Below are 23343 nucleotides of genomic sequence, written 5' to 3'. Positions count from 1 at the left end.
AAACTGAGAGACACTGCACCCCGTACCAAGCACATTAACCAGGCCGAAGACCACGCAAAAGTAAAATGGTCAAATTTCTCTTTTTCGCTTTGGGAAAGTAACTTTGTCAATGTATTTGAGGACATTTTTCAAGTATATCCAGCCTTGCCACTTGTTCACTATCTTTGATAAAAAAATAATATATATATATATACTGTATATATATCCATACACACACATACTTGTAATTAGGTACAAATGGCAATGTTGTATTTTCGGTTTTTCATTTCTACTTTTTACTTTAGTAAATGTGCACCACTGCTATGTTTCTTATTCACTCAAATTACACAGAGGCACATATGCACAGACACGCACAAAAAAATAAAAGGTGAAAAGAAAAAATAACCGCGCGCATGCACCCACACAAGGTCAGACGGGCAGGTGCAGAGCGATCTGCATAATGAAACAGGCCGCGGTCTCCGAGGGGACGGGGCCCGTGCACCGGGGGTCAGACGGGCGCCGCGCATATGGCACAGGAACCGATCTGTGAACTCGCCGCCGCGTGTTCTACCTCGGCGTACGCTAGCGCACACACAACCCGACCGCACGGAGATCAAAGAGGATGCCGATCAAACTAGCGTGTTTGATGCCGCTACCCCCACCTCCCCCACCCTCCACCCTCCACCCTCCCTCCTCCTCCCCTACGCCTGGCTACTACACACATACGCACACGGGGGTGGCAGATTGTCTCCCTCTTCCAAGGAGGGAAGTTTGGGGGATTTACAGAATCGCAGGATCAATTCTGTTTGTTTCCAAGATGGAGGTGCTTGTTTCTGTCAGATAGCTATGAAGGGGTTTAGCCAGGCAGTCATGCGGGAGATGTAACTAGGGTGGTGGGGGGCGGCACGAATTATTTCGTTTTGGGAAGGTATAGGGAAAAGATCTTAGGGTACATGTGGAACTATATTGAACCAACATGTTCAATATATACTGTACATACTCATTCTCTTGGCGCTATGTAATGCGTTTCTGTCTTTGTTCTTGCAGCACCAGAGGTCATTGGATTTGCAGTTGTCACGTTCACTCAGGCTCAATCTGTAGGTTTTAAAAAAAGGCACAAAATTGAATACCGTCCATCACCATTTTGACTCCTCACGGGAATTTCCCGGGACCTCTTTTATAGCGTTAAAACATATGGAAAAGTAGAATAGAATTATAAACTGTCCAGATTTAAGGAATAATTCGAAATAATTAGCTTTCGAAAAAATCACCCGATTACCTTGACACCGAATGTTTTTTTTAGTTGAGGGAATAAGCCATGATGCGAGCTCAGACCGGCAGTTCAACAATAACTACGCCGACTCTGAAAGTGATAAAAGGAAAAGTGACTGGTGGTGTGGGAATAGATCGTTAAAAGCAGCGGATGCCCGCACCAAGACCAAGTTGCCCCGCGTGCCGCATCAGTCCATTCGATGATGTCGCTGTTTAGTGGTGTGGAGTTGCCAGATTTGCCCACAGCCCGTTTGGTGAGCCCTGTTGGTTCTGGAGATGGCCGCAGCTGCCTGTCCGAATGGCGTGTTTGCCCGTGTGGAACCCAGAGGCCTGTGTTATGGGCGTTGGGCTATGGAGACCAAGGAAGAGGCTTAGACGATGGGTCCCCAGGGTTCAAACCCTCCCCCCCTCCCCGCCGTATCCCCCCCAGCCCATCTATCTGGCCGGCTGCCTAGCTTGGCAGGACTTTGATGAAGCACCAGCCCAACCCTATGGCGGAGTGCACAGGCTCTTTATTGACGCGCCGGCGACGGGGCCGTTCCGTGGAAGCCTGAGTCAGCAGATCGTTGTGCAACCTCGCAGTCTGAACGCCGTTTATTTGAGCTATCAGCGGCCCGAGCGGTGGTCGACCGATGCTGCAGAGATGGATGTCGCCGGAATCCTAATGCCCAAAGAGATAGATTGGCATTGTGTTTTGCTTCTGGCACGAGTATGTTCTCACTTTATTATTGATGGTGATTCACGGTCATGTGCTGCCTGGACAGCACGGTGCACTCATTATCGACATGTTACGTTGTAGAACGTGTTTAGAGCGCACACATGTATTTTTAGTAGGAGTGGGTGCCGTTGTTCATCCAAATTAACGGAAATGTTCTCAGTGATATTATTGTCCTTGTACTTCTAGAACGAACACAATTTACGACCGCACATTTGAAATTAGGCCATTTTGTTGCTTCTCTCCTTACTTTAATGAAGACACGTGCGTAATGCTGCATTTTTCCTGCTTTCCTATCTCGCCTCTCGTCGGCATTCATTATCCCTAGCCAAGAATATATTAATTTTTTTTTTGCATGTAAGTTAATCAAAACGACTGCGCTCACCATGTTCAAAGTGCAAGACCTCGTCTGTGCAATTAGGACCCCCACTGGTCATCCAATTTATGCCTGATGGGAACAGATCACACGTTATATTATTTCTTGTCTCTTCCTGAAAGTCACAGGCAGGAGTCGTGGCCGCAATTTTACTTGTATTTTTTTCTAAGTGAAATTGAATGTAAGGGAATCAAGAAAAACAATTGCGGATGCGACCACAGTTTGCTCCCCTCTGCCTTTGGGTTTCTGATTATTTTTCTTGTTACGGATTCATATATTTTTTTCTTCTCTTTTTGTCATTTTTTTCTCTCTCTACAGAGGAAGGATTGAACCATGAGTGCAAGCTCTGCAGTCAGTCGTTCGACTCACCGGCAAAGCTCCAATGCCACCTGATCGAGCACAGCTTTGAGGGCATGGGCGGCACCTTCAAGTGTCCGGTCTGCTTCACGGGTGTGTACTGTGTGTACTGTGTGTGTGTGTGTGTGTATTTCAAGTTCACATATGTGTGTGTGTGTTTGTCTGTCTGTCTCTGTATACGTGTATATATATATATATATGCGTGTGTATGTATATATACGTATATTTCCAGTTCACATAAGTGTGTGTGTGTGTGTGTGTGTGTGTGTGTGTGTGTGTGTGTGTGTGTGTGTGTGTGTGTGTGTGTGTGTGTGTGTGTGTATATATATATATATGTATGTGTATATACAGTATATAGTGTGTATGTGTGTGAGTGCATTCACTCTTAAATATAAAACAGTTTTACCATGGATTTCCATCCACGCCGCCTCCTCGCAAACCTACATGTGTGTCCACACTTGTAAACCGCCAAGCCTTTACATTCCGGAGTCGTCATTTTTTTCTTTTCTTTTTCCCGGATGTGTGAAAAGGCAAATGGGTTCTAAATGAGTTGGGAAAGGTCAGAGGAGCGGGTCGCTCTAAAGCTGAGAGCCGTTTGCTGCGTGTGCCTTTTTTATTTAGTCAAATTGCCTCCAAATCAAGGCCAGAGACGTGTCATGGGCGAGAGGAAGGGGGAAGGCTGAGAGAGGGGGAGAGAGGGGGGAGGACAGTGTAAGAGAGGGGTTGAGGGAGATGGGGAGGCAGGGGGGGAGAAAGGGAGATGTGCTAATTGTGGATGGCGGTGCTGCTGATAGCTGTAATGATCTCATCTGTCTCTGTGCGTGGAGGTGGAAGGACCGGACTCGTCCTGAGAGGATAGCGCCCTCCTTCAGTGTCAACAGGGTTAACTATCTCTATAATGAAATCTGCAAAGTCGTTAACTTCAGCTCTTCAACTCTTTCTCCCTCCTCGGCTCCTTCCTTGCTCTTCCTCGTTAGCTCTTCCGCGGCTTCTTCTTTTTTCCCATTTTTTTTTTTTTCCTTTCTTTCCGTCCCAAAAAATATTTTTTCCGCAATGCCGGTGAGCATCGTTAGCTGCGGAGGCTTCTTCTTTTCTCTCTCTTAATTCATTCGAGTCTACCTCTTCATCCACCTCTTTGCCGCCGTTCCTTCGCTCCGCAGTCGTCACCGCCCCCCCACTTCTCCGCTTTGGCCTTATCTCTCTTTTAGCAGAAGCCAATTGATACATCCCTGCGAACCCACGCCGCATCCGCCACCGCTCACAGGGGTCTGGGCATTTAATATACAGAGCATGCCTCCTTCATCTGTGCCTTCATTTTCCACCGCCAGGCTTTGACGGACAGGTCGCCCACCCCCCGCTCCCCCGCCCTCCTCTCCCTCCGCGCCCATATTGATCACGCCGCATAAGAGAGAGAGAGAGAGAGAGAGAGAGAGAGAGAGAGAGACGGAGGGATGCGGAGGAATGGAGAGAGTGAAACGGCACACCCTTAGGACTGTGGTCGCAGAGCAGGCAGATGGGGGATGGACTCTGGTTGTGGGTGAGAGCCCCACCCGTCGTTGGGGGCGGAGGGGACGGGGCAAACGACAGAGTGCACCGTCCACCGTCCCTACGTCCATCCACAAAAGGACAATCTTGGGTTATTATTAACAAAACATATAGTCTATCATTAATGCACAATACCATAGCATCACTAAATCATCGTGTATTACAATGGAAAGTTGCCTCACGAGCCATGCTTAACCATCCTTCTCATGGACACCTGATATGTATAATTCAGCCGATTGCTAATTATATAATCCCTGTTTTATTTATTTAGCGACGAGACGCCGTTGATTATTCATTGGATGTAATTTCTCCGCACCATGCTCCTCAATTACGAAATAAAAAAGAATCCCAGAGTACGACGGAATGAGTCACATTTGAAAGTGAAACTTTGATCAAAGTGGGTAGGGGGCTGGCGGTCGGGATCTGGGAAGTCCACTTTGAGAAACAAGGTAATTCCTGACTTTCTTTTTTTATTATTATTATTTTTTTGTAAACGCTATTCCCAGTCGTCGCGTGTATGTACTTTTTAAGCCTCGACCTGTCCCCGCTCCCCCGGAACTTGATGGGAGGCAGGGAGCCGTAGTTTTGACTCAGCTGATTACAGGAAGCAAAAGAAAAAAGGCACGAGGACGATTCCGAACAGCAAGTAGTTTGAAGGAAAAGTGAGTTATACAGGGGGTTGGGACTGAAGAAAATGGGAGACGAATTAGAGGAGAAAAGGAGACAAAACTTGGGAGGAAGCTAAGAAGGAGGCTGCAACCGGCAAGTTTGGATCTGAGATGAAAGGCGAGAAAGTGGAGGAGGAATAGAGAGCGGTGCAGGGGAGGGAGGGTAAATGGGAGTTGAGGAGAGAGGTCCATAAGCCCCTGGATGATGAGAGGGAGGCTGACTCTCCCCGGACAGATTTGACAGGTTTCAGAAGTGGGGGAGCCTGCAGCTAGAAGTGTCTGCCTGCACCCTTAGGAGCGGCAGCGAGGGCTGGTGTGGAAATTGTGATTGGGAATATGTGCTTAAGACAAACAAACCAGAAGAAAGTGCGTCTGATGAAAGTTGTGTGTGTGTGTGTGTGTGGTTTTTTTCACCCACTCGTGTGTCACAGCATGCAGTGGCAGGTCGCAAAAAAAAAAAAAAAAAATGGAACTACGGCATGCTCCATTTCAAATCCTCAAGAGGACGGCGAAGATAGTAGTTTAATTAGTTGTTTGTGTAGTTTGGGCCGGCGTGGCAATGTCATCCCTGTTGGGGTGTGATCTCCCAGCGTCTTGTTGGTGCATCCAACAAACCCTCCATTTGCATTTGTGTAACCCCCCCCCCCCCCAAATAAAATAGGATCCCAATTAGTTAACTTAACTCCGGACTTTTGGAATTGGGGCTTACGTAAACGAGTTGTTTGTGTTGCGTCGCGACACTTGGATCAGCCTCTCCATTGTGAACTCTTGGATTAGGCAGAAACGAAAAAGGCGCATGTAGGCTAGACAAATAAATAAATGAACAGGAGAACGAGGGGGGGGGGGGGGGATCAACTTTTTCCCTCGCTAGCTCGCTCGCTCACTCGCTCGCTCTCCTCCCCGCACAAACAGCTTAGTATTGGTGCAGTGCAGCCTGCAGAGAGCACCACCCTGCCAAAATAAAGATGAGCAGGGGCCCGTAGTAAAGGAGACGTCTGCCATGGGCGGCCCCTGAGATCTAATCAGAGGGCTTAATATCCCCCACAGCGAGGAGACCTTGGCCCCTCAGCCCCCTCAGCCCTGACACCCCCGACGCACAACCCGGCTCAGCGCTCCGCTTGGCTCCACAGCCAACAAACTCCGTAAAAGTTATCCTCGCTCTCTCTCTCTCTCTCTCTCTCTCTCTCTCTCTCTCTCTCTCTCTCTCTCTCTCCTTATTCTCTCTCATTCTCAACAGGGAGCGCCACAATGACCAACCGCTGATCCTGTTTGGACTCGCTTTTGAATTATTTCTTTCCTCCGTTTCTCCGTGTCCTCGTTTTAACCCTCTGGGAATTTGGGGTGAGGGGAGGGGGTTCTTTGACTCCTCCCTAAATGGCCGCGTCTTCCATCCATCCGTGGTCCTACCTGTCTGCTCCATGTTGACCTGCCTGTCGAGCGCTAATGGGGAGAATCTTGCAGGGTTATTGTCAAATAAGCCCCGTTTCAAAAATAAAACAAAAACCCTTATCACCGAGCTACTGTCTCATTTTAAAGGTTGTGAATGGTAAGGTGTGAAAACAGCCCAGACCTCCGAATACCTTTTTAAAGTAACGGCTCAAAGAATATAATTTAAAGCGTTATTCAACAATTTCTGCTTTCCTTTTGTCCACTGTCTCCGTGAATTTCGAAAGACGCATACAGTATATGATGTTGGCAAATTGCATTTAATGCTCTGGCACTTTGCCTGCTCGGCTTTCAGCTGCTGCACATGCATGTACTATGCATATGGATGAAGCAATACTTGCTAAATGCTCAGCTGATGCAACGCGTCTCTTATTAGGCTCGGATTAAAGCGACATGTAAACAGGGAGCGGCGGTTAACCCGACACCTCGCTGGCAAGCCGGGGCCTGGCGTGCAGGAATTGAAGGCCCCCCTCGGTCTCGGATCCATTTTTATTTTTGCCGTATTGACTTTTTCCTTGTCTGCCCAAAGACATAATGAAAGATTCCTGCAGCTGCCGTAGCCCGCTCCTGTGCGCGGGTGGGAACAAAACTACGGAGAAACGCCATTCTGACAGGCAACTCTTAGATTTCATTTGAAATGATCTTTATTTATTCAGCATAGTTTGAGTTTTGGCGTCTGGGTTCTCACCACCGGCGAGCGGTACAGCAAACGTAGGTATACTTAATGAGCTCCACATACAGGCGGGAAGAGCTAGAATCCCCGCATTGGATCGAAGAGTAGGACCCAGGTGGATGCAGGGGAGGTGCTGAAATAGAACGTGGAAGCGCGTGGCTTCGTCAAGTTGTCTGACGGAACGAGCTCCGCCTCTTATTCAAGGCTTTCTTTTCAGAGAGCGCAACCCTTGCAAAAGGGAAAGCGTTTGCTCGTCGACCCGGGAAAAACCACAAAAAAGACCAATAAAGATTGGCATCGGGTTATGTTCTTTCCGCGCTGACCTTGAGAGGTGTGGGTGGGGTGGCGGGTGGGGGGCATTTTGCGGATAACGGCGAAGCAATCTATTCACCATTAAATTTTATCCCCGCATTGTTGTGGTCATTAGTTTCAGAAATGGACCGTAATGTTATTGTTTGTTCATTAGCCGAGGTTTGTTCATTTCGGGGTTTAACACGCTGCCGCCTTCCACAAACAGCTGTCGTACCCGGCATCGGCAGTCAGCCGGCGTGCTCTCGCCGTTTGGCTGCCGCACGCCTCAACTTTTTGTATCGGGGGTTGGGTGTGGGGGGGGGGGGCAAGAGAGACGTCTATCACCGAGAGCAAAGCGGATCCAGAGTTCAATAATTCATATCGGCCCTCGCAGGTTTTACCTAAATTGGGACGCGTTGATGTTGGGGGAGATGTTTCCCCTGGAGGGGCCGAGGGCGGCAGCGACCCCAAAGTGATCTCTCTCTCGCTCTCTTTCTCTCTCCAATAGACACCTCACCTTTTGTGGCTCTGCCCCCGCCCCTCCCGCACCCCTCCGTCCCCGTGGCCCTCACGGTGCATCCATTAGAAGAAAAGTTATTTTGAGCCCTAAGAAATTCAAATGAAGGCCCCCACATGCTAACTTTTCCGGAGCATCCAGACCTTTGAGATTAGACAGCCGTCCTTAAAGCACAGGGGTCTGGGATAACAAACGGCATGTTTGAAGTGCTCCTCGGAGAATCCAGGCACACACACACACACACAGCACACACACGTCCCCCTTAGCTTTCCAGTGTGGACTATGGCTTAATTAAAGCACAAATGTATGGTATATGTTTTTAAGTGCCAGGCGTGTTTGCGTGTTTTCCTGAGAATGGCTGTAGTCGGAGTCTGCATAAATAAATAGCACAACACCATGAATATTTATATTGTCAATATAATTAGCGATGTAGACTAATGGAGGCCATGTTTTGCACTTGAAGCCATGCCAATTTCTAGTGGTTGTTTATTTTCTGGCTTGTTGTCCCCGCAGTGGTGCTAAATAAAGAGCATCATTATTCCCCAAATATTATGCGGCTGCACCGCCCGTGGAAATGTCCACTCGAGTGCCACTGTCGACGTCTAAATTATACCTTTTTTTTTCCTTGTGTTTTTTATCCTTAATAGCACATTCATTTGGTGGTTATTCTGTTCTTTTCCGTGCCACTTGACATAGGCTACTCACAGTTAGGGTCCAATGTATCCCGTTGATACAGGCCGCGGGGAGAGAGCGCACGGCGGCAAAAAAACAAAAAAAGGGATTCCCCTCTCTCACTCCCTGTTTCTTTCCTCTCTCCCAGTGTTTGTCCAGGCCAGTAAGCTGCAGCAGCACATCTTCTCCGCCCACGGCCAGGAGGATAAGATCTACGACTGCTCCCCGTGTCCTCAGAAGTTCTTCTTCCAGACAGAGCTACAGGTGAGGCCCTTTGGACTCTGGACACCAACGGTGGTCACCAGGGCTGCCAAGTCAGCAAAACAAAAAAAAAAACCCTCAACAACACTTCCCTGATCCCCCTCCCTCCTCTGTCCCGGTTGGGAGAGGAGAGACTCGGAAGGAATTATTTCAGTCCGTTTCCAAAACTCATTTGTGATGTGCAGATATGATTTGATTTGCTTATTAGACCAACAGTGCACTAAAATATCTGGAATTAGAGGATTAGCGGAATGTTGGTATTTGAAGAGGTAATTACACGCGGAGGCAGAAGCAAAAGGAAAAACCCACAGAGTTCCAATCCGTCCGCCTGCATCTCCCCTCCTCATCGCAGAGGAGGCCTCATGGCTAAATATGAGCCGAGTCCCCCGGGGAACCCATATCTGCCCTTCAACAAAGTTACTAGTTGGACTTATGAACTTGCAATGTTAGAGAGATAATCCATTTTCTAGCAATCTCTTCCTCGGCTCCTCGGAGGATCGGGAAAAAATGAAACAGGCCTTATTATATTATTATTTCGCCGCAGTGGTGTTTCTACGCAGCGGTGTCTGTGTTTGGGGGATTCTTTACCTTCTCCTCTCGTATCCAGATCTTTTTCCTATTGCATTGTGCGTCGGGAACATCAAAACCGGGGGAGTCCTCCAACCGCCTCTCCGCTAATCCAATCGCCGCGCCGAGCTCGCCCGCACTTTTCCGGGCGCCGGAGGAAGCCAATAAGCTGCAAGTATTTAAGAACGTAGATTATCTATGCTACGTGTTAGTGGCTAGCCGGGGGAAGCGTCCGGGGCCCGACGCCATCGATTGGGGGGAGATTTTCATATTGAGATGCAGGTTGTAAACACGCAGCCTTGCGCCTGCCAGGAGGAAGGTGAGTGGGATCATTAACTTCTGGTCATTTGAGCTCGGCCGCCATGAATTAAAGAAGCCTCGATCCGCCGATACGAAGGCGCCATTATTAACAAGTTACACGCCCCTTCCGAAATGCCACCGCCATTGGAGCCAAGGCTCGTTCTCCTCCTCCTCCTCCTCCTCCTCACATACTTCCCTCTCATCGGTACAAGTGTCTTCGGTGCATCCAGGGTTGTACGGTTGCCTGTAAACCATCTCAAATAACCCCGGGATGTTGGGTTACTTTCTTTTTTTTTGGGGGGGTGGGGGTGAAGTGATCTTCCCCCTCCCCGCAGTGCTTGTTTCATGCATGATGATGTTGTTTTACACTCTCTGTGAAGAGACAAGTGCAGCAACATGAAAGACCAGAGTCGCACCTTGCTGCCGAACAGGAGGCTTGTGAAAGGAGAGCAGGTTTGAGCTCTGGGGATAAGACGAGCCGAATTCCTAACATATACACACACACACACACACACACACACACACACACACACACACACACACACACACTTGCATATCTACCCCTACTGTCTATCCTCTTGAGAGGATTTTAGAGAATCGTTGGCGTTCACAAAGTGGAAATGTCATATTCCACAAGTAGAAATTTGGTTTGTGTTATTAGATCTAAGGGTTATTAGGGTTTAAAAAAAAAAAAAAAAAGTCTTGGTGTTTAATTTGGTCCATATACTTGTATGTTACTAAAAGTATGCATAAAAATGCAATATACATAAAATGCAAGTAGCCAATGGTAGGTTTGAATCAGTGAAATAATAATATTATAGTTATTATAGTCAGTTGCACTTTATGCCGTATCATATACTCACTGATATCAAGAAACTGGATATGACAAGTACCTTACTTCAAATACTTTAGTAAAATGAAGAGCCAATGCCTACATACTTTTACTCAAGTAGAAATTTCAGTATGGTTGCTTGGGTCACTTTGTGTCGGGGTGTTTGTACTTTTCACTTCAGTAAATGGTCAGAGTACAAAGTTCACCTCCGTCCATCTCACGTGGGTGTTTCCCGTGATTAACATCAGTTTAGAGATTTGCGTCGCCGGCCTGTGTTCTTTGGAAAGCTCAGAGTTGTTATCGGCAGTTAAAAGTGTTGGCCCGCTTGTCAAGGTGGGGAGTCCTGGAGTTTTTTGGGTTTTTTTTTGTTTGTTTTTGCTTGTGTTTGCTTTTTTTTTATTTATTTCTTCTTCCAAACGTATCGCACTTCAAAATGTCTCTCTGACAGGGGGCAGTCGTTTGTCAGTCTGTCTGAAGTGGAGCTGTCTTCCAGCGGCGAAGGAGAGCAGATGCACCCCCACCCTCTCTCGGCTTCTCTCTCACTTTGTGTGCACGAGGTCTTAAGTTTTGGACTTTTCTCGCCCCGTCTCTCGCTGACACTCTGGCCCACTCGCCGGCATCCTGGGCTCCTCATCTCTGGCAGTGGTGGGGGGGGTCAAAGGGCCGCCGCACGCTGAGAGCGCGGGCGGCGAGGGGGAGCGCGGCCACAGCAGGTAAAGGGAAGCAGCAACGATATTTTATTAATTTGCTGCTGAGATCCTGAAACGGACCAAAGGCTGTGACAGGTATCCGGCGCATGGCACCCCACTCTCCCCGCAGCCCCCTCCCTCCCACCGCACCCTCCCCGCCGCCTTCCCCCCGTGAACTCTACCCTGCGAGGGGCGAGCCAATTTTCGCCGGCCTGTCGAGATGGATGATGGGAGCGCATCGGTCTAATCAGCCCTCCCAGGACCCCCCGCCCCGGCAGCCCCCCTCGGACTGTCCAGATTGACTGACTCCCGGGCCCGCATGCCCCAGAATCCAAGTCCAAAAGGAGAATAATATCTCTCTCTCTCTCTCTCTCTCTCTCTCTCTCTCCTTCCTCTATTGCCTTGCATGTCTCTCTCTCTCTCTCCATCCTCTCTATCTGTCTCCCATTCTCTCTCTTTGGCCCTCTCTCTGTCTTTCTCTTTCTACCCCTCGCTCGCTCGCTGTTTTTCGGAGACAAACTAAAACACTATCCCCCCCCTCCCTGAAATTCTCCAGAGATATGCCCTCCACACACACAAACACACACACACACACACACACACACACACACACACACACACACACACACACACCCCGTCACCCCTATTAAAAGATGGAGCACAGTCTAGATTTTTCACGAGGCACTGATAGGGAAGGGGGGGGGGCAGGCCAAGTGCCACCCCCTCCCTACACCCCCACGAAGCAACTAGGAGATAGGGCTCAGCACATCCTATCCCCCAAATAGGATGCACCGTCCCCCCCCCCTTCAGAAATCAGCCCCCCCTCCCCCCACGTCCTGATTCGAGAGAAACAAATACTCCTGGGTTGCAGCCAAGGCCTGGGCTGTGATGTGAAAGTTGATAATAAACTCTGGCAATTTTTCTTTTTTTTTTTTTTTTTTTTTTTTTTTTTCTTTTTTTTTTTGTGTACCCCCTCCACCCCACCCCCGTTTCGGGAATCGCTTAAGAAACCGAGCTGCTGACAATGCTGCGAGGCTGGATTAATTAGCCAGATTCATTAACTGATGGACGCGCAGTATTAGCCACAGCTTAAATCTGACATTTCTCGGAGTGCACTTGGTTTAAAGACGAAGGAGTCGAGGAAGGAGTCCGGCTCCGCTATGGCGATGAGGAGCAGAGCCAAAGACAATGAAATTGAAGTTACACAACCAAGCCTGACACTGTCTGTGTTTGAGATTCCCTTGTTCCCTATAAGCTGCGCCCATACGCGCTCGCGCGCACACACACAGACGCGCGCGCACTCAACTTTCATTACCATTCCTTGGAAGTGATGTGAAATTGTAAGTCGTGTGTTAAATCGAGCCGCCATCAACAAAGGACGGCGGTGGGGTTGGGTTACAGTGCGGCGGCTCCCCTCTCCTCAGACGCCCGCAGGACACGTACCTTAATTGGAGTGTCTTTTTTAAAAAGATTCCTTCAAAGACAATCCAAAGCTCAGCGGCCTTAATGAGTGCTGGAAGTGACAGGAGCACGCCCGCATCACGTTCTACTTCCCCACACAAATGAGTTCCTCCCCTCCTCCATCGACGGCCATTATTGCCAAACTGTGACCAATTTCAGCGTTTTAATTAAGCGTATTTATAGGCTTGCGTGGTCACAGGGCCAGAGTAAACAGCCACACATGTCATAATGTCCATCTATGGAAGAACCGGGGGGGGGGGGGAGAGCTCGTGGGGGAACGGCGGGTAGGCGATAAAGAGATGGATAGGGAGAGGGGACTACAAAGAGCAAAGATGAGATTGAACAAACTAACCCACTACCTCTCGATGTTAAAGAATGGGTTCACTATTTATCAACCAAGGCCTTAATATTAAAAACAAAATGCAATGGTTGTTCCCATCATTTCTAACTGTTCATAGCACAACCTCACTGAGCTTGCTTTATACTGCTTTACTTTTGAGAAACGTACTCTTCTTACTCTGTCGCAACTTCTCACCGTGCTTAAATGCAGTCCAATGGGGCAAATATTTAAGCCTTAAAAAAAAGTTTCATCTCCTTTCCTAAAAGACAGGAAATGAAACGTGAGCTATAGTCCCGCACGTTCTAGTTGTTTTTTGTACCTGCTTTAAAAAAAATAGCAATATCAGATTTTGCCATTGCCGTAGTACGTCCAATGCATGAAGTTAACTACAGTAGATTGCAAGTAGGAAGCGGCACAACTTCCTGTTTCTAGTCTTCGACACAAAAAACTCAAAACCATTAAATACCTGGTAGAATGCAGGGTTTGGGACCGTTTGTTATTTAAGACATGTTAACTGTCTGATTTATATTGTGAACTTACTGTTTTCAAAAAGTTTATTTAAAAGCTTTTTTTTTTTTTTTTTTTTTTTTTTTTTTACCAAAAGACAAAACGTCGATTTTGTCCTATTGACAGTTTGAAATGATGGGAACCAACCTCTCAATAAGACCTGGGTTGATGAACGTTGAATGTGTCCTTTAAGCTGATTCCAAATCTGATTCTCATACTGAGCCGTGGAAAGCCTGGTGTTGCCGAGTGTAACCATGCCCTCCCATACAGAGACATCGAGGTCCCATTCCCTAGTTGTTGTTTGATTTTCTGTGTTTGTTTGCTGCTCTTTTCTGTTGACTTGCTTTACTCACTGTTTACTTGCTTCATTTTTGAAACACGTCCCCCCGAAATACCCTAAATGCCCCACGTCCCAAGCGTGTCACGCAAAGGCAAATCCGAGCGCCCTGGCCCCCGCGTGGCTCGCAAACACCCCACTTCCTCTCAACGTCTTGATCTGCCAACAATGACAGCTCCTCACACGTTTGAAAGGGTTTTTTTCTGTGCCTTTAAAAATGACAAGCTGTTTCTTGCTTCATCACCCCAGGTGCTTAGGATTCTGTCACCATTTCAAAAAAACAAATAATAAGTTGCGCTACAAAATGAAAAGAACAATGAATTAAGGACAAAAAACAACTGTTTTAGCGCCGGCATCATTAATATTTAAGCTTATTTATAACAATGTACAAACACTGTAGAAGCGCTGCTCGGCTCAGCTATGAAAGGGGGACATAAACATCCTCAGATGATTGGCAAAGTCTCACAATTGCGGTGTTCTAGTTTTGCAGGTGGATCACAATAAGACAGCATGACAGACCTAATGATCCTAGGAGGATGTTCTCGCCGTGTGTGTGTGTGTGTGTGTGTGTGTGTGTGTGTGTGTGTGTGTGTGTGTGTGTGTGTGTGTGTGTGTGTGTGTGTGTGTGTGTGTGTGTGTGTGTGTGTGTGTGTGTGTGTGTGTGTGTGTGTGTGTGCGCCTGCTGTATGTATTTGTCTTTGTCTCTGTCTCTCCCAGGGTCTGATGTGTGCATGCAAACACAGTGTCTGGAGGGAGACATGACAAAAACTCCCAGAAGCCTTTGAGCAGTTCTTTTTTTTTTTTTTTTTTTTTTTCCCCCTCCTTCCTCTGTTGCACCACTGGGGAAAGTTAAACCCAAACAAAGAGGAGCGAGCGCTCGGCGCACTGTGCTAGAATCCATCACCGGATCTCTCCCTCAAACATATTTTTTCCCTTTTACTTTCTAAGTTGACTTTTTCCGCCGCTTTGATACGACACCGTCACGAGCGCTTCCAAACGCAATTCACCGCAGGTTTAATTTACCTTGTCGACGGTGATTCTGTATTCAAGAGACTAATTATGCCGTTGTGTTTTGTAAACACAACGGCATAATTAGAGACCATTAAAGGCCCATAGAACATAATGTGAGAGGGAGCGCCACGACGTTCTCCTCCCTCACATTTCATATTCGGGTTTCGACCGGAGTGATTAAACACTTTAGCGCTGAATGACACAGCCCATTGCGGGCCCCGCTATCGGGCGCTAATATTCTGCGTTTGCGCCGCCGTCCTTTCTCTCCGGTCGGAAGAAGTACGGGAATGCGGGAGGAGACATCAGCCCTGGGATGCTCTGGGTCTCGTGGAAGAAGCAGTCGGGAGTGGGGTGGGTAGGGAGGGGATGTGGGGTGGAGGTGGGGTGGGGCGGGTGGGGGTGTACGACTACTACATCCCTAGTCCAAGTCTGTCCCCGACTGAAGTGGTTAAATGTGAGAGTAATTGTGTTTTGTTTTGAGGACTGACATGTGGAGCCCCATGGACCCCATCTCCCTCCCAGTGACAGGCAGAGATCCTCCCCCCTCGCTCTGTCTAATTAGAGGATGTAGCCCAGGGCTCGTGTCCCAGGAAGACCCATCCCCCTCCCAAGATGGCTCCCCAAAGAAAGCCCTTAATTGGGTTCTTTAGTCATAGTCTTCATTTTAGCTGGAAAGGCATCTGTGTATTGCTATCACCTCAGAATGCAATCGCATTCTCTCTCCCTCTCTCTATCGCCCATTCTCTGTGTTGCTCTTTCTCCCTGTGTTTTTCCTTGCTTTCTCAGGTTTTGATCTCTCTCTGTCTTTCTTTCATTTTGCCCCCTCTCTCTCTCTCTCTCTCTCTCTGTTTTTCTTCTCCTCTTCGCCCCTCCCTGTCACCCACTCTCCTCACTTAATGAGGCCACATAATAACACAGCAGTTGTGCAGTTGTTTTGCTACCTCAGTCAAACAGCAGGATGACTTCATAGTGTGTTTCTAGTACCATTCACTTGTCTACTTAGACGAGGTAATGAGTATCATTTGGAGCTACAAAGCACCGGCACACAGAAAGGGCGGTTCGTCATCTCTAGTTACACTTCCAGTATCTGCCGGGGCAGTTAGTCGTCTTATCAAAGCGTTCGATTTTTGACTTGATCTAATTATCGTTAGAGAATGCATTTTCTTTCCAGACGTGGCAGCATGGCCAAAACCGTACTGAAAAATGACATAATTTGTTGGTGTTTTTGTGTTTTTGTTTATTTACTGTATGTCCAGCGGCTCCCCCAGGCCCTTGTTTTTTTCCAAATAAGATGGTCTGTTACCAGGGAGACCGGTCCGGTTTTATAAAAATAGGTGTTCGGGGTCAGCCGTCCCCATGGCTTGATAAGTGTTGACTGTGGAGAATGCCAGCTGCTATATTATTTATTTATTTATCTGATATTATTCTTCATTGGCCAAACTAGCCAGAAATAATCCTGGCCTGAGGCCAGAGCAGGAAGGGATTACTCCCCTAGTGGAGTGGTCAGAAGTGAAGAATGCACAAAGAGAGGATTCGCTATTAAAGTTCAGTATGCGAGACCACGCTGTCATCTCACTTTAAAGCTCGGTCGCAGTCAAAGAAATTACTTAAAGCATAAGTGTAGTCATTTCGAAAAGTTATTAATTTGGCCCGGTTCAGCGGTTCTGATGCGGTAACGCAGTAAAATCTGTGTTTGCACTGTCATTTAGTCAGTTGTTGGTTTAAGCTGCGGGCTAGAGTGGCGACTGTGGCTTCTTTGTTTTACTATCAATTTGTGACGTGCTCTCGTGCCTTAATTAAACTCTAGAGTGATGACTGGGAGCGTGCACAGGTCTCTGCGGTTTAGCGAGCGCTCCCTGCGCCCCAGACGCCACTAAGCTTGTTTCAGCCATAAGCGGTAAGAGATATCCTCGGCGCTGAGTTGATAAGACGCTCTTCAGAACAGCCGTTGAATAAGTATTCTGGATGGCTGGCTAACCTCGAAAGAATTGATAGGAAAACTTTGGCCGCGGATGGAGCTGTACACTCTGATTGTCCAAGTGGAGAGTTAATGAACGTCTAAAATAAGTAGTAAATAGTAAAGCACCTGTTTTCAGCATCAAAACGGCCAAAACGATACCCCTCCCCTGTTCTGTGCTCCATAGAACCAATCCCTGCATCGACTGTGATGTACCGCCAATGTACTGTGTGGCCACGCCCCCTTTAGAGCCCCATAGAGATGAATGGAGAATTTCAATCCCAGTCGAAACAGTGCAACTTGAAGATGACATTTACATTTGTTTGAGCTTTTTCAGGCAAATGAGCTCTGTCGGACTTAAAAAGAATTGTATGGCATCTTAAATCCCCTAAATTTACTGTCGTCGGCTGTGACATACTGTATATGCCCTTATTTGGAGTTCCTCCTTCTCTCGCTGTGACTTATGCCCTTATTTGGAGTTCCACCATGCATAATGGGTGGTATTACCCTTTAATGCTTCAGGCCCAATAAGACATTGTTTGCAAATCAATTGCTTATACATTTAGCGCCGCACCTATGAAAACATTGACTGCTTTTGAGTGGAGTGGCATTTTAAAAGCCACCACTTAGAAGGCCATTTCCTCCGTGCACTTCCACCGCTGCGTCTTTGCACTCTAAGACTCCCCAATCCTCCTGAGTTTGTCGGAGAATGCAAGGTAGAGCAACCGGCGCAACGTTCGTGCAGGTGTCAACGCGTGGCCCCGTGAGGCGTGGGCAGTGTTTTGATCAAGCCTTTACATCGGCTCCCCGCCACACCGGACATCGCGGGCGTCACCTTTAATGAAGCATGATCAGATAAAACGCAGGAAGCTTTGCTGTGGCACCGCTCTGCAGGGGGTGATGCAAGAGGCGCACCTCCGTTGCCTCACTGGACATCAGGCTGTATCGATAGAAGGCGGGAAAGGACCAGACTGATTGGTTAATAAATAATCTCCCCGGCCTGTGTGCGCTTTTCTCCCGTCCTCGCCCTCCCTGGCTGAGCACTAGCTGCACCTAACTCCACCCATCCTCTCCCTCCCCCCTCTCTGCGGCAGCGTTAAATTCCTAAGACATGTTGCACCTGTTTGCATGGGTACACAAGCCCCCTGCTGGGTGTTCTCCCTCCTCTCCTGCTACCCCCGAGGGCGCTGCAGTGGGGTGATGTAATCAGATGAAAGTCCTGGGTTAACGGTGGCACAGAGCCAGGCGGAGAAAGAGGGGGAGAGAGAGAGAGAAGGCAGGAAAAGAGGAAGAGTCTTCCTCCCTCCCTCTGGCTGACGCAGCCTGGCCTCGCAAGGGAGAGGCCGGGTGCGCATTATTGATCAGAGCAAAATTTAATTTAGTGGAGAATTGACTTCTACGGTTTACCTGAGCGAAGCTGGCAACAGGGCTTTGCAGCGGGCCTGTGCGGCCAGCAGGTGGTCGGACAGAGGGACTGAGGGAGGGAGGGAGGGAGGGGGAGGCAGAGAGAGAGGGGAGATTAAGGGTCAGCTCGGAGGGAAGGAAATGGACGGATGATAAGAAGGGAATGGGGAAGAGGATTCTGCGAGGAGTGTTTTTGTTGTTTTTTGGGCGTCCAGAGGATGTATAGGAAGGAAGCGAGGAGTGAGAAGTCCGGCACAGGGCGACTAATCCCAAATTCTTTGGATTCTGGTGGAGTGGGACTCCCCCCAGTGACTCTGGCCTTGCTGGGTTGGCGGTCAAGGACAAAAGATGTCACGAGCGCAGCGGCGGTCCAAGCAGCGTTATGGATCATATTTGTCAAAGACTGTCAATTTTAAAACATCATGGCGGCCTGTTTTTTTTTTGGTTGCTATTGTTCCCCTTTGACTTGAATGGGTGTAGGTTAGGTCAGGGGGGTTCGGGGGTTCCACCGACTCACCGTTTCAAAAAGTAGCCGGGAGAACTCGATAAGGATAAAGACGGGAAAGTGAATCCTGTTCTCTCTCCCTCTCTCTCCCTCTCTCTCCCTCTCTCTCTCTCTCTCTCTCTCTCTCTCTCTCTCTATCTTTTTACCCGGTCTCTTTTCCGAACCCCCCCAACATCCCCCTCCACCCCCCAGCCTCCCGCTCCACTGATATACAGAACAGTTTATAGCTACTCCGCCGAGTTCAATATCCACAGAGATAAAGGTATCATTTTCTTTTTCTTTCTCACTCCCCACCACAACCCCACCTCCCTCCCTGCCTCCTTCCTCCCTTTTTCCTTTCTATTTCCCTTTAGTCTGCATGGCTGCCACTGCCACTGAAGTCGTTTAACACCGTCCTTGAGAAAGCCCTCGGTGAGAAAATTCCTGGCATGTTTAAGGAAAAGGTAGAATGCAGTGTGTGTGTCAGACAGAGCTGGGACGTGGGGGTGCGGTGGGGGGGGGAGGGGGAGGTGTTCCCCAGAGGCGTTATTTTCCCCTCTAATAGCTGTTACGAGCCCTACATTATATCCAAGGAGCTACATTCCTTTGGGGTCCGCGAGCGTGCACACACACACACACACACACACACACACACACACACACACACACACACACGCCTGCACACAAACACACACGCATACCTAGACACATAGACTTTCGCGCGCACTCGAGTGCACTCTCTCTCTCTCTTTCACTCTCTCTATTTCCCTCTCCTTCACACACACACACACACACACATTCAGTCCCAGCCGCTTTGCTCTCTCCGTGTCAATATCCTGCCATTTGAAGTCACGTACTGCAGGGGCTTCTGGGAGTCGCCGAGGAGCCAGGCTGACGGGTAATGGGCCGCATTCATTAATAAGGTTGCCGTGCTCCTGTCCCTTCTCGGCAACGCCATGGATGTCTTCACCGGGGGGTATAAGGGAGGAGGGGTGTAAGGAGAGGGACGAGGAGGGAGGGAAGGAGGGGAGCGTCCCATGGGGAGTCGCCTCCCAGACTCACTTAAAGGAGCTTTATTTCAGCGAGAGAGAGAAAGAGAGAGAGAGAGAGAGAGAGAGGGAGGGGGGGGGGGGGGAGGAGAGGTCTGGGGCGGCCTCTTCTGAAAACAGAACAAAAAAAAAAAAAAAGAAGAAGAAGGGATTGCAGGGCCCAGGCGAGCCTCGCTAACCCTTGCAGGAGTCGCACTCCTGCCCCCCGTCAAACAGCTTATTACCCCACCTGTCGGAAAGTAATCGCCCCAGCTGAAAGGAAAGCTGTCGAGGTGTTTAAACGCTTTATGGCGAGGCACCTGAAAGGCTAAAGAGGGAAGGGGAAAGTGCACGGAAGGAGGGGGTTAGGCTAATAGTCGTCTCCGAGCGCCGCCCGAGGGATTCGTTGGCGAAAAAGGACTGAAGGTGACTGTTTCAGTAAACTCACCTTCAGTCAGGGCGTGTGGTTAAACCCCTCAGAAGGAGCAGCTTCGTTCCCCACAGTCACGTCTCACCAAACAGTGAAGCAGAGAAACGTCACTTTACGCGTGTGTGTGTGTGCGTGCGCGTGTGCGTGTGTGGACGAGTCGGTGACAGGTGTGTTTAGTCCGTGCCAGCTTGGCGAGTCCGAGGCCGTGTTTTGGAAGCGTGCGCAGCAAGTGGGGCATGTAGTTTGCATTAAAGGGATTAGCAGTCACTTCAAAAGATGACCTGGATTCGGCCCACCGGGGACACCAGTTACACACCCCCTGGTCCACGCTCCCTTTAAAGAACCTGGCACAGCTGCCCCGCTCCAACCACTCCGCTCGGCGCGCGCCCGTGTGCGCGTGCGCCGGCGTTCGTTTGGGAGACGGGACAGTAAAAACCACCGCCGTGTTCCAAACTCCTGCGATGGAGGTTCTGTCTTAAAATGCGGCTCATTAGTGGAACATTCCGTGTGTTTGAGGAGCACGGCGCGCGGTTCAGAGCCGGATCAACACGCCGCCGAGGCCGATGAAGCGTCTGCGTTTTTTGCGCGCAACAAATTTGTTTCCATGGCCACGGCCGCTGATCCGGCAGCAGTGTTCCCTTGGGACTGGGACGTTAGACGCTCCATCCCCAAGCGAAGCCGCCATTGATCCGCGCGTTGGATTTGAGGACTGTCCAGGTTAATTGGATTTGGATAATAGACGTGCCACGCAGAGGCTGACGGTGTCACTCACATGTCAAAGCGCCCGCCTTGTCACCGTGGTGAATTTCGGGGCGGCGCTGTGTTTACGGGGACCGAGGCTCGTTAAGTTTCTCCTCTTTTCTTTCGGCGATTCTAACAACCCCCCCCCCTTGTTTTTGTTTTTCTGTGCCCTTTTTGCAGAACCACACGTTGACCCAGCACAGCAGCTAACATGGCAGAGATCGGCGGCGGGGCCAGAAACAAGGATCACATGGTGCGGGGGAGCAACGCCTGACCGCCAATTACCGTCGGCGCCGCGTCCCACTGACTCTGTTCGCACTGAACATTTTGATTCGGTCGCACCGCCAGGAACCCGCACCGCGGCGAAAGGGACGGGAGGAGGAGATAAAATAAAATAAACGGAAAAAGGGAGAAATAAACAAAGCGGGGAGAGGGCGAAAACATCCCCCTCTCTCCCAGTCCTGTAATAAATCCTATGTCGAGCCCGGGAGCAAGGCTGACCTGTTTGTACATAGAACTCCTCATCATGTGTCGCTTACCTACAGCTATATTGCAATCTAATACAGTATTTGCCAATGTACAGTTTAAAAAAAAAAAAAAAAAAATGTTTGTCCAACAAAAGAGCAAGGAAGGAAGAAAAAAAATAAAAATAAAGACATCGATGCCATTGTCAATCAAGAAGAGATGGGACGCCGACGTGGGAAGAAAAATGGGGCGGAGAACCGGGAGACTCTCTTTCATTATGTGTCACTGTATCCTGACCTGGTTAATCATCGGAGGTGGAGGTGGTGGGTGGGGGTTGAAAGATTGAATCACCAGCGTAGGCTGACGTGTGTGTGTGTGTGCGCGTGTGTGTGCGTGTGTGTGTGTGCGTGTGTGTGTGTGTGTGCCCGTGTGTGTGTGTGCCCGTCCGTGTGCCCGCAACATGGGTGCCGGAGGACCAGCTGAGGACGGTGGTGCGGCTAATCTGCTCTCCGCTTGCCAGAGCCTAGAGTTCAGATGTGGAGTTGGGGGGAGGAAGAGGAAAATGAAAAACAGGACAGGATTCTGATATATGCAAAACGCAGTGATACAGATTTGTTTTGGAGGGTGGAGGGTGGAGGGGAGGGGGGTCCAACCTGTACATTTCTGATTTCCGTTAATGTTTACCGCTCGTTAAGCCTGGAGATTACTGGAATTTCATTTGTCTTTTTTCATTTTTTTAATTTGTTTTTTTTTTTTTTGTTTGTTTGTTTTGTATCTCTATCTCTTTTTTATTCCAATTCTTTTTTTGTCTTCGGAAAAAAATCCATGTGAATTTGGGGTCAGGGAGTATGGGCATGAGTTGGGGGTCCGGGGGGGGGGTCTTTCCCAGGGACGGACGGTGGTTCTAAAACTCCACGGTCCCTGGGGCCCTCTTTCGAGACGCTCCCCAAATCCGCTCATCTTCTCTTCTCCGCGGCCGTCACCGGTCCAACTGCAATCCGGCCGCCGCGGCATCCGGAGGCAGACGCTCTAAATCGCTAAATCATTCTGTTCTGTACATGTTTTCGCATTGGTTGAATCTGAGATGCACTTTTGTATGAAAGAAAAAAATTTAATGTTTTGACCTTTTGATTGAGAAACCGTTCGTACTCCCGTTTACAGGGGAAAAAAAAAACAAACAAAAAAAAAAAAAACACACCGTCTCCTGCCGCGAAAAAAGGACAGTTATCTCTGATGTTGTTAAAAAAAATGTATTGTACAAATTTGGAGTTCTGTATTTGGCAGACCTCGTTTTTTTTTTGTGTTGCACATGTGATGGAAATATTAAAAAAAAAAAAAAAAAAAAAAAAAAACTGTATGAGGAAATGGCTCGAATGTCACCTTTATTTGTTCATTAACAAGTCACAGGACCAATTATCAAAAATCATTAAATGCTTTTTTTAGGTTGTTTTTATTCTTCATTATATCAAATTGCCTGCTATTCCTCCGCCTCCACACTCCCTCGTGGCTCCGACTAACGAACATCTGAGCATCTTAAGGGAGGTCTCTGTTATTAATGACTCCATTACCCATCACCCTGTGCGGTCCCATTTCGCACACCCTCGTGCGAGGTCTATTTAGGGAGCCCTCAGCACTCCAGGGGACAAACAGACATTCTTCCGCCTCTGCCGAGTCGGGGGGGAAAAAGGGGGTGTTGGGGCGGGAGAAAGACATCCAGCAACATCTGTCTGTCCTCGCAAATGATTTATTATCGAAATAACGCCACAGCAAGCGAAGACACGGAGACTTTGTCAGCTGTGGGGTTATTTTAGTGCGCCACACCCGGTGGCAGCATCCAGGTGAGACTCCACCTGAAGGCTCGTTTCTGCCGTGCATGACGTAGCCTGTTGATGAAATAGTAACTAAAGCGCGAGCGTGTCGCACAGCGGGGCCGTTCTTTCCGTCCTAGTTTGGTTTTTTTTTCTTCATGAAACCGATCGTGCATGTTTCCAGTTATGAATTTTATCTGATTATGTTAA

At 48.7% G+C, this 23343-nt stretch overlaps 1 protein-coding gene across 9 annotated transcripts in view; it reads left to right on the top strand.

Moving 5' to 3' along the window:
* Window positions 1-22694, top strand: part of LOC307238517 (zinc finger protein 521-like) — a 101250-nt gene extending 78556 nt beyond the window's left edge. For all 9 annotated transcript variants that reach the window (XM_080011544.1, XM_080011537.1, XM_080011543.1 and 6 more), the window contains 3 exons: window positions 2661-2792; window positions 8660-8775; window positions 21041-22694. In XM_080011544.1, the coding sequence (XP_079867670.1) occupies window positions 2661-2792; window positions 8660-8775; window positions 21041-21070 (278 nt within the window). In that variant the 3' untranslated portion in view covers window positions 21071-22694. The remainder of the gene's footprint in view (window positions 1-2660; window positions 2793-8659; window positions 8776-21040) is intronic.
* Window positions 22695-23343: the final 649 nt, after the last annotated feature.

This window comes from Zeus faber (assembly GCF_960531495.2).
Source record: "Zeus faber genome assembly, chromosome: 12".
NCBI classification, from domain to species: domain Eukaryota; kingdom Metazoa; phylum Chordata; class Actinopteri; order Zeiformes; family Zeidae; genus Zeus; species Zeus faber.
The sequence above is the reverse complement of the archived record's forward strand: the minus strand, read 5'-3'. Positions and strand labels throughout refer to the sequence as shown.